The sequence below is a fragment of the Stegostoma tigrinum genome, chromosome 11, assembly GCF_030684315.1.
Source record: "Stegostoma tigrinum isolate sSteTig4 chromosome 11, sSteTig4.hap1, whole genome shotgun sequence".
Classification (NCBI taxonomy): domain Eukaryota; kingdom Metazoa; phylum Chordata; class Chondrichthyes; order Orectolobiformes; family Stegostomatidae; genus Stegostoma; species Stegostoma tigrinum.
The window spans coordinates 48,537,292-48,555,102 of NC_081364.1; the positions used below are offsets into that span (position 1 = coordinate 48,537,292).

A 17,811-nucleotide genomic window follows, 5' to 3' on the forward strand; every position below is an offset into this window, starting at 1 on the left:
TTTGGTGGGATATGGGTCAAACACAGGCAGTGGGGCTAGTTTAGTTTGGGAATATGGATGATGTGGACTACTTGGAACAAGGGGTCTGCTTCCATGCTGTATGACCCTATGATTGAAGCACTGAAACGTTTACATCTCTATTTACAAAGGAAAGATGATAAATTTGATTTCCGTAAGACTGGCAAAGGCAATAGTCTGCAGTACTATTGGAACAGTATTGTATCACAGAGAGATTTGTGCGTTTTCACACTAGTCATGATCAAAGCGTTTTATATGTGGGGGTGGATATACTTTCTTACCATCCAAATGGTTGTCGCAATTTTAGTAACTCAAGTAGCAAGATTTTTTGTAGGTTTAATATTAAAGAAGATTATTTATTACCCCACACTTGCCCCAAAATCCTACTCACTCAATGTACTCACTAATACTCTTGTAAATATTAGAATATGATTAAGAAGGGGAAAAAAACATGATGACAATTTATAATTGACCCAGTCACATTTTCATGGTAGGCCTATTATGTTTGAAGATGAAGTAAGAAGGTCTTGTCAGCAGATGTTTTTCAATAAAGTTGAATTTCAGGGGGTTAATTCTTAGCTGCACTTGAATTGGAGCTGGTTCATTGGTGTCTTTCTCTGGCTTTGTTACATTTTCTGCTAAGAAGCAGCTCTGTCTCTGATCTTCACATGGACTCGAATGAAACTCTGCCTTCAGGCAGCTTCTGTTGTTATTTTTAAGCGAGACAAGAAAATGACTTCCTGGCAATATAATTTATCCAAGTTCAGAGACCATTTACTAAAGAAAGGCGATGAGTTGATTACATATTCTTTACCTCAGGTGACAATGAAAAAGATCAATAGCATTCATTTCACATTAATCTGACACACATTAACCTTCAAGGTCTCTTGTCCACAGTGAAACTGAAACAGGAATCAACTGCTTCTTTTTGTTGTCAGTCCATACTTAAGAAAGGGATGTGTGAATCTCTTGGATGACTGTGGATAATTCATACTTGCTTGAGATTTAGGAACTGCTAGAGCTCAAAATTGCAGTGGCTGTTCTAAATAGACTGTCTTCAAATGTTTAAACTGTTGTTTGCAATGTCATAATGTACTGAAGAATGACAATGGAAATAAATGAAAGTTCATAAAATCTTTTATAGGTAAATAAAATCAAAATACTGTGGGTGTTGGAAATCTGAAATAAAAACAGAAATATGCTGGAGACCAATCACACTGGGCTTAAAGCATTAACTCTGTTTATCTCTCCACAGATGCTGCCGGACCTGCTGAGTTTTTCCAGCATTTTCCATCCTTATTTTGTTGAAGCAAATAGTCCTGTTCTAATTTGATTTAGTTCTTTGCAGATGGAAGGTTGAGGAGGATACTGCAGTCCGTGTTATGGATACAGCGTTATAAAGCCTTGCTCTATCTTCAAAATGATTATACTTATTTTTTGAGCTGAAACCACTGAGTTGGCTTTTAGGCTAAAGAGATAAAGATGGATAAAAATTAAGTCAAAACCAGTGACATTGCTTGAAGATGTGGCTCATCCTTGCATTTAAAAGGTTCTTGCCAATAACTATATCTTGCATGATGGGCCATGTTCATAACAAGCTCTACCTGCAGTGATTGTAATGAATTCAGCCAGGTGGACCTCATAGAATATGAGTTCCCTCACTAGGGCTGTTAATCTGGTTCAATCAAGGAGTCTGGCTGACAGATATAAACAGGAGTGTACCTTGTTATCTCTTTTGTGTCAGATATCCTGTTCATTTTGAGAGCTGGCTCTGAGGGAACTGGATCAGGATCAAGGGCTCTCCACATGTAAATAAAAAGTGACTTGCTGACAGGATACTGGCCTCTGTGGAGTTATTTCACCAACATTCTGCATTGTAGGCCAGATCCTTCATGAAAATTTTACAAAGTTAACAGACTCCTGCAGCATAGGGAATCACATTGTCAATTTCTCTGAAATCATGTCCAGTGTGTCCTACATCCAGAATGTCTGTGCTAAAAAAAATTATACAACTATATGGATGGCCAGAGATTGAAACCATCGTGTTGCAACTCATCTACCACTCCATGATAGACTGTTGAACACACCTATGTTCACCCTCCATCTCGGCACCTACTTTAGCAAGGTTTACCAGCAGGTGTGCTTTGCATCAAGAAAGTGAAATATCTGAAGTCGCTAATAAATCATTTAAGAGTGAGCGTGTTTCTTCCTAAACAAGCTCAGGTCAGGCCATGGTCACTGTGCTGCCAACCTCAACTGCTAAGGTCTCAGTGCAAGCCCCTTACGGACTTGTGGAGAAACACAAACAACACAACACCTTACTGAAGAGTGTCCCCTCTGAAGATTAAAGTGGCAGATCAATCACCTTGGACTCAACAAAGGAGGAAACTATTACATGGGTTTGGGGAGTTAGTCCACCAAATAATAACCAGTATTCATAAAACAAGGAATCTATCTTCACACTACTTACTTGTTCAAAACCAGCAGCAAAAATAAACAGAGATAGTAGGAACTGCAGATGCTGGAGAATCTGAGATAACAAGGTGTCGAGCTGGATGAACACAGCAGGCCAAGCAGCCTCAGAGGAGCAGGAAAGCTGTCATTTCGGGCCTAGACCCTTCTTCAGAAATGGGTCTGAAGAAAGGTCTAGGCCCGAAACATCAACAAAAATAAGCAGCTGACTTACATTCCTCCTGGATGAAGCAATCTTCAACGTTAACCTGTTCTGAGAAGGCGTGTATAGTGCCAGTATGAGCTTGCCACTGACTTTCTTTGAATAAGCTGACAAAAATCCAATAAGGAGATCGTGTTCTAACTGCGATTTTAAGTCTTCACTTGAGTCAGGATGCCTAAAGATTGTCTTGTGTCATAAAGTCGTGATGAATTTTGGAAGCACAGGTGACCTGTTAAAGTGAGACTTCTCCTTTGGGCGTAGAAAGTTGATGGGTGAGCTAATTGAGAAGTTTTTAATTATAAAAAGCTGAATACAGCAGTTGCAAAGACACCATTTCCTCTGATGGGAAGCCCAGAATAGTCTTAAAATTAGAGATAGGTCATTCAGGAGTGCAGTCAGACAGCATATTATTAAGGCAAGGTCAAGGGAAATCAAATTCTTTCCCCAAAAATCTGTAAATGTTAGGGTAATGGACATTTTCAACTGTGATCAAGAGAGATTTACCTACGGTACATAGATAAATGACAGGCAAAAGGAGTTGAGACACAGATCGGTCATAACATAATTAAGCGATAGAACATGTTAGCTGAATGGTCTGAATAATTTTTGTTATTTCAAAATTGTTCCATAAGATATGGAAGAGTGAATGTCAATTTAATGTCCGTTATTTTTCAATCCCATAAACAATTAAAATATGACAATATCAGAAATAGTAGGAACTGCCAATGCTGGAGAATCTGAGATAACATGGTATGAAGCTGGATGAACATAGCGGGCCAAGCAGCATCAGAGGAGCAGGAAAGCTTGATTTTTCGGGTCGGGACCCTTCTTCAGAAATGCTTAGTCTGTTGGGGATTATCCAGTTCCGTAGGCAGGTACTGAGAAAGGAAATGTGGCTGCAGCACCTAGTTTGCTTTAGGACGTGGTCGAGCAGTTTCAAGGCCGAAGAAATTACAAGAGTGTTGCAGTGGGACAGGGATGAACTGAAGTTTTTTCAGAGGGAGGAGGGTAGCTCCTTTAAGGAAGGCACACTTAGAAGAGGTTTCGCAGCGGGGTTAAAATTGTCACAGATGTAGTAGGAACTGCCAATGCTGGAGAATCTGAGAAACCACGGCGTGAAGCTGGATGAACATAGCTGGCCAAGCAGCATCAGAGGAGCAGGAAAGCTTGACATTTCGGGTTGGGATCCTTCTTCAGAAATGTTTTTGATATATAATTAGGAAAAAAAAAACCTAAACAAGGAATTAGAAGGTCTAGAATGGTTCACAAATAGTCACTAGCAACCGGGATTAAGGAGAATCCCAAGAATTTTCAAAAGCAAGAAGATAACCAGGGGAAGGGTTGGCCCACTCAAGAACAAAGGAGGGAGTTTACGTGTGGGGCCTGAAGAGGTAGGTGAGGTCCCAAATAAATATTTTGTGTTGGTGTTCATCAAATAGAAGGAATTAGTGGAGGATGGTCTCAGGTAAGGGAGTGGTGAGCTTCTAAGCCAAGTTGCTATTAAAAAGGAAGAGGTGTTGTGTGTCTTAAAAATGTATTAAGATAGATAAGTCCCTGGGTCCTGATGGGATCTATCCAAGAATATTGAGGGAGGCAAGGGAACAAATTGCTAGGGCATTGACAAAAATCTTTGTACCCTCTTTGGCCACAGGTGAGATCCCAGTGGATTGGAGAATAGCCATTGTTATCCCAATGTTTAAGAAGGATAGCAGGGATAATCCAGGAAATTACAAGCCTGTGAGCCTCACATCGGTGATAGGGAAAATATTGGAAAAGATTCACAGGGATAAGAGCTAACATTTTGAAGCAAATGCACGGATTAGTGATTAGCAGCATGGTTTTATATAGGATAATAAAATGTGAGGCTGGATGAACACAGCAGACCAAGCAGCATCTCAGGAGCACAAAAGCTGACGTTTCCGGCCTAGACCCTTCATCAGAGAGTTCTCTGATGAAGGGTCTAGGCCCGAAACGTCAGCTTTTGTGCTCCTGAGATGCTGCTTGGCCTGCTGTGTTCATCCAGCCTCACATTTTATTATCTTGGATTCTCCAGCATCTGCAATTCCCATTATCTCTGATGGTTTTATATAGGACAGGTTGTGCCTCACTAACTGAATCAAGTTTTTTGAGGGGGTGATGAAATTGATTGGTGTTGGAAAAGTCATTGACGTTGTCTACATAGACTTCAGTCAAGCCTTTGACAAGGTCCCTCATGGCAGACTGGTACAAAAGGTGAAGTCACATGGTATTAGGGGTGAGCTGGCTAGATGGATACAAAACTGGCTTAGTCATAGGCGACACAGGGTGGTAGTGAAAAGATGCTTTTCAGAATAAAGATTTGTGACTAGTGGTTTTCCACATGGATCAGTGCTGGGACCTTTGCTGTTTGTGGTCTGCATAGCTGATTTGGAGGAAACGTAAGCTGGTCTAATTAATATGTTTGTGGGTGATACAAAGATTACACAAGGATACAAAGATTGGTGGAGAGAATACTGAGAAGAATTGTCAGAGGATTCAGCAGGATATAGATCAGTTGGAGGCATGGGCAGAAAAATGACAGATTAAGTTTAATCTGGACAAATGTGAGATGATGCATTTTGGAAGATCACGTTCAGGTGAAAATAATACAGTGAATGGCAAAACACCTAGGAGTATTGATATTCAGAGAGATCTGGATGTGCAGGTCCACAAATCACTGAAGGTGACAGGACAGGTAGATAAGGTACTATAAAAGGCCTAGTGCATGCTTGCCTTCATTGGAGGAGACATTGAGGGGAAGGATAGACAAGTCATGCTGCAGCTTTATAGAACTTTAGTTAGGCCACATTTGGAATATTGCATACAGTTCTAGTCACCTCATTACCAGAGGATCTGGGATGCTTTGGAGAGAGTACAGAAAAAATTTACCAGGATGTTGCTTGGTATGGGGGCTATTAACTATGAAGAAAGGTTGGGTAGACTGTGCTTATGTTCACTGGAATGCAGGATGTTGAGGGGCAACCTGATAGAAGTTTATAACTGTGAATGGCATGAACAGCGGTAAAGTATGAGGCTTTTTCCCAGGGTGAAGGGGTCAATTACTAGGGGATATGGGTTCAAGATGCAGGGGAGAGAGTTTAAAACAGATGTGAGAGGCAGGTTTTTTACACAAAGGGTGGTTAAATGCCTGGAATATGCTGCCTCAGGTGTTGGTGGAAGCAGGCACAAAAGCAGCATTCAAGAAATGTCTGGACAAATACATGAACAGGAAGGGAATACAGGCATAGGGATCCTGCAAGTGAAGACAGTTTCAGTATGGGAGGGCAAAATGTGTCAGCACAAGCTTGGAGGGCCAAAGGAGCTATTCCTGTGCTGTACTGTTCTTTGTTCTTTGAAATGTAAGTTCTTTTAAATTCTACAGATATTTTAATGGCCAGTTAATGCTGAGTAATGCTGATGTACTTTCTGAATGTGCTCTGTAAGATCTAATAATGCTACCAAACACATTAACACAGCAGGAGAATACAAAAAAGAACTACGAATTCACTAATTAAGAAGAAATGTTGCAAAAATGTTAATAATTATAGGACAAGAGATGATGGGTGATTGAAATGAGTGCTGCACTCTTTTATATTCTGCAATATTATCTTTTACATAATTACAACACTTACTGTAGTTTAAGGCATCTGATGGGAGAGAGAACACCACTCAGAGTTACTGATGACAGAAAATGTAGGTTTGTTCTGTGCAATTATTTTTTATGTCTGTCATATAATCAAATTATATGTTAATTCTGCACAATTTAGGTGACATTGTTTCAAAGAGCACAGTGCACCACTCTGTACAGCGTCTGATATTAACGTTGAATGTACCATCATAAAATGTGATGGATGTTGAAGTCCTACATTTGGCAAAAAGGGGTAATCGTGCAAGTAGAAAATGATGCTACCATTCCCACAATTGCAGCGGCCAACTGTGGCCATATTAAAGCTACCTCCCCAGCCTACAATTGTACAGGTGTAGACAATCCTGAGTTAGCCAAGTTAAAAGGCAAATTGAGGTCCTATTCCATACTCAGGGTCATGACTTTATTAGTAGGAGAGTACACTGGCTAGATCATAAGCCATGCATGTTCTACCCAGTACGGTATCAGCTGGCTCTTCAGTAGAAAACAATCCGATAGCTAGCAATATGGATTTTGGAGGAACCAGAAGCAGATATGCTGCTCCATATTCTGCAAAAATACAGTGGGGTTTTGCTGGCTCCTCTCAGATTGATTTCCCTGCTGCACTGTATCCACAGAGATCCTAACAGCCCAACGTACTCATTGCACAAAATCAGCCATCTTAGAATGCCCATGTGATGCTCACAATTTTTTAGACAAGATACAAATGAAGCTCTGCCTTAAAATATTAGCAGCCTCTTCACCGTTAGAATGGATGACTAACCAGCTTTCTTTGCTGGTCAGCTCCTCAAAAAGGCAAATTCAACCCAAGTTTCGAAGTAGGCAAGAAGACAGTCGTGGATGACAAAGGTAGTTCATCCATCAAAACTGACCTATTGATCCTTATTACAGAATCACTCATACAAGCTTTTTGCACTTCTCGAGAGTGTAAATGCTTTTCTCATGAAACGTGAACAGGTTTCTCTAGAGTATTTTAAATATATCTTACTGAAGTGTGTAACAGATGCATAATACTCTTACTACACAATATTTACCGTGTGGTTCATAGTTCCAAGCTAGCTAAACTGAAAATACTGCTATTCAACATCAATATATAACTGACAACCATCTTTGAATACTGATTTAATATCGTTGAATTCAATTAATTTATATCACAATATATTTCACAATTTTATTATTACTTTATGATCGCATTCCTCAATGTAGTGTTTTTCTTTGCAAACTGAAAAACGACAGCCTCATTTATGACAATTTAAGAATGGTTACAATGGTAATGCACTGGGATATGAACTCAGTATGACTTAAGCTTCAGCAATAACCAATATTTCTAAGGGGTGGGTAGAAATCAGGCATATTAAATTTTGGAGATAATGGGAACTGCAGATGCTGGAGAATCCAAGATAATAAAATGTGAGGCTGGATGAACACAGCAGGCCAAGCAGCATCTCAGGAGCACAAAAGCTGATGTTTTGGGCCTAGATCCCTCATCAGAGAGGGGTGAAGGGTCTAGGCCCGAAACGTCAGCTTTTGTGCTCCTGAGATGCTGCTTGGCCTGCTGTGTTCATCCAGCCTCACATTTTATTATATTAAATTTTGGCACTGGTGGATTTAGACATTTTAAAGGGATATTTAAGATCTGCAGGTCTGAAGACACAGTGAAGGCAAAAAAATTGATTTTGGACACTTTTTGTTATATTTTCCATACTTTAGTATTTGAAACTGTAATAATTTGCTTTGAATTGCTTTATATGTACACATAATCTTAGATAGTATGTACTTGTCATGAATCATGTTGACCATTGATCTTTGCACATCAAAATGTTCAATAAATGCAACACAACACCTATTTACATGTAGAGCTGAAGGAGGTGATAATTTAAATAAGAATAATGGTGTGGATTAGAATGGTCTATAAGTTTACTTGCAAAATCATGAAATTATCAGACATCAACAGTATATTTAATGCATAACCGATAATGCATAGAACACAATGTCTGGTAATTTCTTTAGCACACCTCAACTGGACAGATGTTTCAATGTAACCTAAATGAAGGAACATGAAGCAACTATTCAACAAGCGATGCCACAAGACTATTAAGCAAATGTTTAAAAATTTTTACAAGTATGCTGTTTCCAATTCAATTGATCATTTCCCAGTTTTCAAAGGCTCTGTGGCCATGGAAATTTGCAAACAAACAGTAGCAATGTAAATAATAAGCATATGCCTGCAGAGGATGGTAAGAATGACAGGCAGTACTGGAACTTCGTGCAGTGCTGCTCTCAATCTCTGTGAACACACAAACGCAATACATTAACGTTCTATTCATTCTCTTATTCATTGATTGCAAGCATTTATCGCCTATCTTAATAAGGAAGGGCATGAAGAAATTTGGGAGATAGGCAGTGAGATAGAATGTATGTCATTTATTTATGTAAAATTTATCTCTTGAGAGCTGTATTGAAAACCAGTGGCGTATGAATATTGCTTCATTTTTGTGAATGTTTTTAGAAATTATTTAGATCAGTCTTTCTGTAATCGTGAGTTTAATAGCAGTGTGTATCAAAGAGCAGCAAACTGCATGGACCCCTGTAGAGTTCTTTCTAAATTAAGGAGGTTTATGACAGAAGAGAATAAACATTAAACCATTAGCTTTTCTAGAGTCCAGGATGAGCAATTTAAAATTTTTAACGTAGAGGCTCTTGAGTTAAGTTAAAATGTGATGTGATTGGGGTCACTTACAAATATGGTATCTCCGAGAAAGGCGGTTGTTCAAAACAGTTAAGGAAATAAGTTAGCGAAGTTAAAATGTGTATTTTGTTAAGCTTCTGTACGCGGATTAAGTTGGTTAGAAACCTGCATTGGTTATTGACAGCTGAGAAAGTAAAACTGTCAGTTGACAGAAGAGTCAAGGATAAAAAAGGCCCCTTAGTTCAGAGGATAGAAATTGAGATGAAACCATTAAATCAACCCTACATATTGGACAGGGAAGGAGAATTGCTCTGAATTTTGATAAACTGTGAAATGATAGCTTTGGGAAGTAGATGAGTTTTTTCTTTTGCTATGTGGTTTAATATTTCAAACTGTCACGATTAGACAGCTTGGTTTGTTTTTATTTTAGTTTTATTTCTTTTGTGAAATAAACTTCTGTTTTATTTTTGAAATAAAATCTACAGCCTTGTGTGCTTATCTTTCAGATTAAGACTGCTGCGTTAAATTAAATTTAAAGATTTAATTGTGGGATCTGATTAGTCCAGCAATTACATCAGCTGGATCATAACAGTGGAAATGTGGAAGAATTGGATCAGCCATGATCTTTTACAATGGCAGGGCAGGTTTGAGGAGCCCAAGTGGCCTGCTTCTGCTCCAAACTCATATCCTTGTATGTGGTCTTGAGAAGATGGTGATGAACCACCTTCTTGAGCTGCTGTAGGTACATTCACAGCACCGTTAAGGAGAGACCTTGATGGTTTCAATCAGCATCAGTGAAAACAAGGTGATATAGTTCCAAGTCAGGATAGTGTGTGATTTGGAGGAGAAGTTGCAGTGATATGCTTGTGTGTCTGTTGTCCTCAATCCTCAAGATGGTGGGAGGTGTGAGCTGAGAATATGTTGTTGTAGGGGCTTTGGGGATTTTTTATAGTGCATCTAGGAAATATTACTTATTAATGTCACTGAGCACCAATGATGAAAGGCTGTTTCAAATTGTGAAAGGGGTGCCAACCAGGCAAGCTGTTTTGTCTTGAATGGACTTGAACTTTTTGAGTGTCGATGTGGTTTGTGAATTGTCAGACTATCTGCATGATGTCTAAATCAGGGATGGAGGCACGGTTGCCAAATATGCTGATGCAACGAATATAGGTAGGAAGGTAAATTGTGAATGAGACATAAGGAAATTATAAAAATATTGATAGGTTAAATGAGTGGTTAAAGATTTGGCAAATGGAGTATAATGTTGGAAAGTACAAAATTTGTCAATTTGGCAGGAAACAGTAAAGAAAGAACTAAATTATCTAACTGGTGAGATGTTGCAAATGGAGAAGGATCTGGGTATTCTCATGCATGAATCACAAAAGGTTTGCATGTAGGTACAGCAACTAATTTGGAGAGCTAATAGAAAGTTATCATCTATTACAATGGGAATTGAATACAAAATTAGAAAGGTTGTGCTTCCATTGTACAAATTGCTGGTGAGGCCATATCTGGAGTACAGAATAGGTCAGCTTATTTAAGGAAGGATGTAAATGTGCCGGAGGCAGTGTGGAGAAGGTTATTGGCCTAATACTACAAATGGAAGGTTTGTTGTATGAGGAAAGTTTGGACAGGCTAGGTTTGCACCTGCTAGAGTTTAAAAGAATAAAAAGTGAATTGATTGAAACATAAGATCATGGGGATTTTTGATAGGGTAGATGTAAAAAAGGTTTCCTTTTTATGAGACAATCTAGGTCATAAGTTACACAACACCAGATTGTAGTCCAACAGGTTTATTTGAGATCATGAGCTTTTGGAGTGACTCCTCCTGTCGAAGGAGCAATGCTTCAAAAGCTTGTGATTTCAAATAAACCTATTGGACTATGACTCGGTGTGGCTTCTGACTTGGCACCTCCACACCATGAGACTAGAACTGGAACTAGGGTCACTGTTTAAAATTCAGGGGGTGCCCACTGGAAACAGAGATTTGAAAAACTCTTCTGTTTCAGAAGGTTATGAGTCCTTCTCTCTAAAGATGATGCAAGAAAAGTCCTTGAGCTTTTTAAGGCAAAGGTAGATCGATTAGTTTTAAGGAAATGTTATCGGAGTAGGGATAAATATAGAGTTGAGGGTAAAATTTGAACAACCATGGTTTTATTGAATGGTGGATCATGCTCGAGGAGTTGAATGGCCTTATTCATACTCCTTATTCATATGTTTGCACCAGAAAGATTGACTATGCCTACAACTGTACTATCAGCAGTCTTCATGTCCGTCTTTATCCATTATCTGCCAGTGAAATCTTCATCTGCCTACTGTCACCTCTAGGTTCAAATACTTCCATTCTGCATGCTCAGTATTTTCACTGCTTAATGTACTATCTTTTTGATTAGGTCATTTCCACTGCAGCCAGACGCTGCTACAGTGTGGAGCTAGATGAACACAGCAGGCCAGGCAGCAGCAGAGAGGCAGGAAAGTTGACGCTTTGGGTCGGTCCCTGCTCCTCTGATGCTGCCTGACCTGTTGTGTCCCTCCAGCTCCACACTGTATTATCTCTGACTCCAGCATTGGCAATTCTTGCTTCCTCTTAGACAATGATACAACTCTTTTTACATCTGCATTACCAGAGCAGGCAACATCTTGTTCCAATGATTTACTATGTGTCAGAACATTCCAAACTCTGTTGTTCATACCTGATCCTGAACTAGGTCAACATATTGACTGCTGGTCCTCAAAATTTCATTTAATATAACAATCTTCATGAGTAAATCCCTTCAATGGTTTGTCCTTCCTTATTTATGTAATTTCCTCAATTTCTTTCCATTGTCCCACAAAATCATGCTAATCAATTATGGTTAGGAAGTCATAGACCCTTAACATCTATCAATTGCTCTGAAACTTAACTAGTGAGTAATCTCAGTTCACCTCAGATCATCATAAGAAAGGGCCTGTCAAAAACACATGATCAGTAAGCTGTACACGGTCAGAAAGGAGAGATCACATCCAAAGTGAGACACAGCCCAAGTGAGTAGAGAGCTTGGAGAATCCAAAGGCAATGTGGAAGTTCAGTGCAGAGCAGAAGAGGTGTTTTATGATAGCTTTCTTCGGCTGATAATTTGGAAGTTTTTTTTCTAACAGGATAAATTGAAGGCCAGGATCAGATGCCAGACAGAATTGTAACATCACAACTAACCCTAAATGTATTGATTGGTGATAGCTACTAATTTGACAATCTATTACAGGTTACTTTCAGATTGAAGCTAAACAATGGGAATATTTACAGGCTACAAACTAAAAAAAAAGAATGAAAATTTTAAGAAATCACATTAAGAGCCAGGTACTCAATGTAGAGATGCCAGGCTAAGGCAATGTGGTGTACCTGTATGCTGTGAAGTTGGCACTGGGCAACAAGATTAAAAAAGGTAAACACTTGGCTTCCTTTCCCCTGTTGGGAGAAAAATACTTTGGCACAGGACTGGGAAAGGAGGGAGCTGTTCTGATATTCCACTTGGATCATGCTGGACCATGGAAAATCACAAAACTAGGGCTGTGGACAGGGTTTTAAACTAAATAGCAGAGGGAGGAGGTTCAGTTGCATGGAAAATTATGGAAAAAGCAAAAGGAAGGAGGGCTCAGCAGAGGTTATTTAAGTTTCCAGAACAAGTAATATCACAGAGAGTGTGGAAACGTCAAGCACTGCAAATAAGAGGACAACAATGAGAAGTGGCACAGTCAACATAGATTGAAGGTAAGAGATAACAAGGTGTAGAGCTGGATGAACACAGCAGACCAAGCAGCATCAGAGGAGCAGGAAAGCTGACATTTCAGCTTTTTAGCCCCTTCTTCAGAAATGGTGTAGGGGAAAGGGGTTCTGAAATAAATAGGGAGGGAAAGAAGACGGATAGAGGGGAAGATAGGTGGAGAGGAGACAGACAGGTCAAAGAGGTGGGGATGCAGCCAGTAAAGGTGAGTGTAAGTGGGGAGTTAGGAAGGAGATAGGCCAGCCCAGGGACGACGGACAGGTCAAGGGGGTGGGATGAGGTTAGTAGGTAGGAGACGGAGGTGGGGCTTGAGGTGGGAGGAGGGGACAGGTGAGAGGAAGGACAGGTTAAGGAAGCTGGGATGAGCTGGGCTGGTTTTGGGATGCGGTGGGGGGAGGGAAGATTTTAAAGCTTGTGAAATCCACATTGATACCATTGGGCTGCAGGGTTCCAAAGCAGAATATGAGTTGCCGTTCCTGCACCCTTCAGGTGGCAACATTGTGGCACTGCAGGAGGCCCAGGATGGATATGTTGTCTGTGGAATGGGAGGGGGAGTTGAAATGGTTTGCGACTGGGAGGTGCAGTTGTTTGGTGTCAACTGAGCGTAAGTGTTCTGAAAAATGGTCCCCAAGCCTCCACTTGGTTTCCCCAATGTAGAGGAAGCCACAATGGGAACAGCGGATGCAGTATACCACATTAGCAAATGTGCAGGTGAACATCTGCTTGATATGGGAAGTCTTCTTGGGGCCTGGGCAAGGGAGCGGGCAAGGGAGTCACGGAGAGAGTGGTCCCTCTGGAAGGCAGATAAGGGTGGGGAGGGAAAAATGTCTTTGGTGGTGGGGTCAGATTGCAGATGGCGGAAGTGTGGGAGGAGGATGTGCTGGATCCGGAGGTTGGTGAGGTGGTACGTGAGGGCGAAGGGGATTCTGTTTTGGTTGTTACTGCAGGGAGGGGGTGTGAGGGATGAGTTGCGGGAAATGCGGGAGACACTGTCAAAGTTGTTCTTGACCACTGAGGGGGGAAGTTGTGATCCTTGAAAAACGAGGGCATCTGACATGTACGGGAGTGGAACGCCTCATCCTGGGAGCAGATGCGGCGGAGGCGAAGGAATTGGGAATAGGAAATGGAATTTTTGCAGGAAGGTGGGTGGGAGGAGGTGTATTCTAGGTAGCTGTGGGATTTGGTGGGTACTTTTAAGTGTTATATTACTCTTTCACTTCCATCTCCATGCCAACTCCTATCATTTTATAATCTGGCCTTGCCCATTTGTTTAGTATACACAACGTACAGAACCAATGAGTCACAGAAGAACGTTGGCATCTGTGGAGCACCTTAGAAAAAATCTTCAACCAATCACAAATCTTTTGAGAAGGAAGACTGCTCTTCCTACAACTCTGTAAAAATGGCAGTCCGATAGACCATTATAGTTTTAATAACAGACACTTTATGTCTCTTAACCTTGCATAAATAAACATTGAGACATTGATAAAAGTGATTACAGAAGAACCACATATTATTATCACTTAAAGATGGTCATACAGCAAGGTCAATGGTTCTCTCCAGCTGTCAAGACAGAATTCTTCAATGATAATTCTTTGAGACAGAAAGGATTGCAGATGCTGGAAGCCAGAGTCAACAGACATGAAGCTGGAAAAACACAACACAACAGGACAGGGGCATCCAAGGAGGAGGAAAGTCAACATATCAAGCTGAAATCCTTTATCAGGACTGAAGAGGGGGAGGAAAGTCTATCAATGAACAGAGGAGGGGCTGTGGGGTGTGGGGAAGGGTAGGTGGGATGTTGATAAATGGATGTAGCTATGGGGTTATTGTGATTGGCCAGCAGGAAGGGTGGAGTGGATATTTGAGTAGGAAGATGGATGGGGTTAGGTCAGGTCAGGGAAGTGAGGAAGAGGGGGAGAGCTGGACAAGAGATAAGGCTGCGGGTGGAGGGATTTTGAGCTGGTGGAGTCAATGACCCTACCTCTGATCACCAAGCCATCATCTCCCAGACCATTAACAACCTCACCACTTTGGGAGATCCCTCATTCACAACCTGATAGTTCCCCAACCCTGCACCACCTGTTTCTACCTCTTTTCCAAAATCCATTAACGTGACTGCCCCAACTGACCCACTGTCTCTGCCTGCTCCTGTCCCACAGAGCTCATCTCCTCCTACCTCAACTCCGTTCTTTCCCCTGTGGTCCAGAAACTCCCCACCTACATTAGTGTCACAATTAATGCCCTCCACCCTTTTCAAAATTTCCAATTCCCCAGCCCCCAACACCTCATCTTCACTGTGGACATACAGTCCCTTTACGCCTGCATCCCCCATATGGAGGGCCTAAAAGCCTTCTGCTTCTTCATCTCCCATAGGGCTAACCAGCCCCCCTCCAGTGACACACTCATTCGCTTGACAGAACTGGTCCTCACCATCAATAATTTTTCCTTTGATTCCTCCCAATTCCTATTAACCAAAGGTCATGGCGTCTGCATGGGCACGAGCTACGCCTGCCTCTTTGTAGGATTTGTGGAACAGTCTCTCTTCCAACATTACTCCAGCACCATGCCCTACCTCTTCCTCCTCTATATTGATGACTGTGTCAGTGCTGCCTCGTTCTCCGCAAGGAGATCAAGCAGTTCATTAACTTCGCCAACAGCTTCCATCCTGCCCTCAAATTCACCCGGTCCATTTCTGACACTCCTTTTCCCTTCCCGGACCTCTCTGTTTCCATCTTCGGAAACTGACTCACCACTGACATCCATTTCAAAACCCGCTGACTCCCACAACTATCTCGACTACAGCTCCTCTCACCCACCTGCAAAAATACCATCCCAAACTTTCAATTCCTCTGCCTCTGCTGCATCTCCAGTATGAGGTGATTTACTCCAGGACATCTCAGATATCCTCCTACTTTAAGGACTGTAGTTTCCCCTCCTCTGTAATTAAGGATGCTCTCAACTGCATCTCCTCCATTTTCTGCACTTCCACTCTCAAACTCCCTCCCCTCAACAACAATAAGAATAGAGTCCCCTTAGTCCTTACATAGCACCACTCCAACCTCCCAATCCAATGCATCATCCTCCAACATTTCCACCACCTACAATCAGACCCGCCACTAAAAAGTTATTTCCTTCCCCACCGCGGTCCACTTTCCTCAGGGACTGTTCATTCCATGACTCCCTCGTCAGCTGTACACACGTCATCAACTTCTCCACCATCTTTCCCTGCAATCGTAAGAGGTATAACACCTGCCTTAAGACCTCCCCTCTCATTTCTGTCTAAGGACACTAACAATTCTTCCAGATTGGGCAGAAATTCATCCAATCTGATCTACTGTATCCGTTGCTCCCAATGTGGTCTCCGCTATGTTAGGAGGACAAAACGCAGACTGGGTGACCAGTTCAGAGAGCATCTGCATTCTGCATGCACCACCAACCCAACCTTCAGGTTGCCATCCATTTTAATTTCCCCTCCCACTTCCCTGGTGATATGTCCACCCTTGGCCTCCTCCACTGTCAGAGTGAGACTAAATGTAAACTGGGGGAATGACACTTGATACTTTGCCTTGGGAGGTGACAGCCCAATAGCCTCAATATTGACTTCACCAGCTTCAAAATCCCTCCACCCTTAGCCTTATCCCATCTCCAGCCCTCCCCCTCCTCCTCGCCTCCCTGACCTGACCTAAACTGTCCATCTCCCCACTCAGCTACTCACTCCTCCCCTCCTACTGCCCAACCACAATAATCTCTACCTGCATCCACCTATCACCATCCCATCTACCCTTCCTCCAGACACACTTACTCCCTCCATTTATTTCTGGCCTGCCCTCCCCAGTCCTGATGAAGGGTTTCAGCCAGAAACGTTGACCTTCCTGCTTCTCGGATCCTGTCTGACCTGCTATGTTTTCCAGATTCACATCTAAAGATAATTATTTTATGGGCCTAGACCCTCAGCAGTGTATAATGAAGCTTATCGCCGGTCCTAATCCAACAGAAATATGCAGCATTTGGAATGTAGGCTGGAATCCTGGAATAAGGTTAGCAACCCACTTACCACTCCATGAAAATCTGTGCATACATTTCTATCTCCCAAAGTCAAGATTTTCAGTGCAAACAGGGTTGCAAAAAATGAAAAAAATGAAAATAGTCTCCAAACCTCATGGAATGATTCATTGTATGAATTAGAGAACATAAGCAAACTACGATATGTTAATATTTGGATCCCTAGTACATTATATCACATTTCAAGTATTTCAAATATATTCTGAAAGAGATATGTACTTCACCCCTCATCTGTAGAAACTACAGTTTATAGATGACTAATTTCACCGAATTATTTTGATTATTAAGCAATCTGTGATTTCTAAAACATTGAAATAGAAGGAATAGCTCAACTTAACACAATGCTAGAAGAAAGAGACAATTTATGGCATCAAAGATGTATATGCTACTTACAATCAGAGGGCCTCGGTTGTTTTCACGATATTTGTTTTGAAAGAAGATATAAACTACTGTAGCTGCCAGTGAGTACAGGAATGCAAAGACTGCAATGGTGACGAAGAACTCTGCAGATGATGAGTAGTCACCTATCAGAAACAGCCTCTCCTGCTTTTTTCCTTCACATGTGGGTGCATCAAAATACACTTGGTGTAACCTAGAAGTACACAGAACAATGGACTAGCATTAGATGTGACATCATTGCCTTTTGAATCGTTTCCTGAAGATATGTTTTTATTACTCATGAAGTAAGCTTGTTACAACTTTTTTTTGCAATAGATACAACTAAATCAGGGTATTATATTAATTGGAATACTTAGCTCTCCACTATCCCATTCTGTGAGATAGGCATGGAGAAGGGTTTTTGGCTATTAGGTGTATTTTACAGGAAACATGGCAGCAAAAGTTTTTTTTTTAAGAGGAGTCTTGACAAACTGCGGCAAACAAACTCATGTGTGACCGAAACTACTTCAGCATCTCCTAACTAAAGTGCAGTTCTTACTCC

At 41.3% G+C, this 17,811-nt stretch overlaps 1 protein-coding gene across 2 annotated transcripts in view; it reads right to left on the reverse strand.

The window, feature by feature from the left end:
• Positions 1 to 17,811, reverse strand: part of synpra (synaptoporin a) — a 307,939-nt gene that overhangs the window by 36,768 nt on the left and 253,360 nt on the right. For both annotated transcript variants that reach the window (XM_048547889.2, XM_048547890.2), the window contains one exon: positions 17,265 to 17,463. In XM_048547889.2, the coding sequence (XP_048403846.1) occupies positions 17,265 to 17,463 (199 nt within the window). The remainder of the gene's footprint in view (positions 1 to 17,264; positions 17,464 to 17,811) is intronic.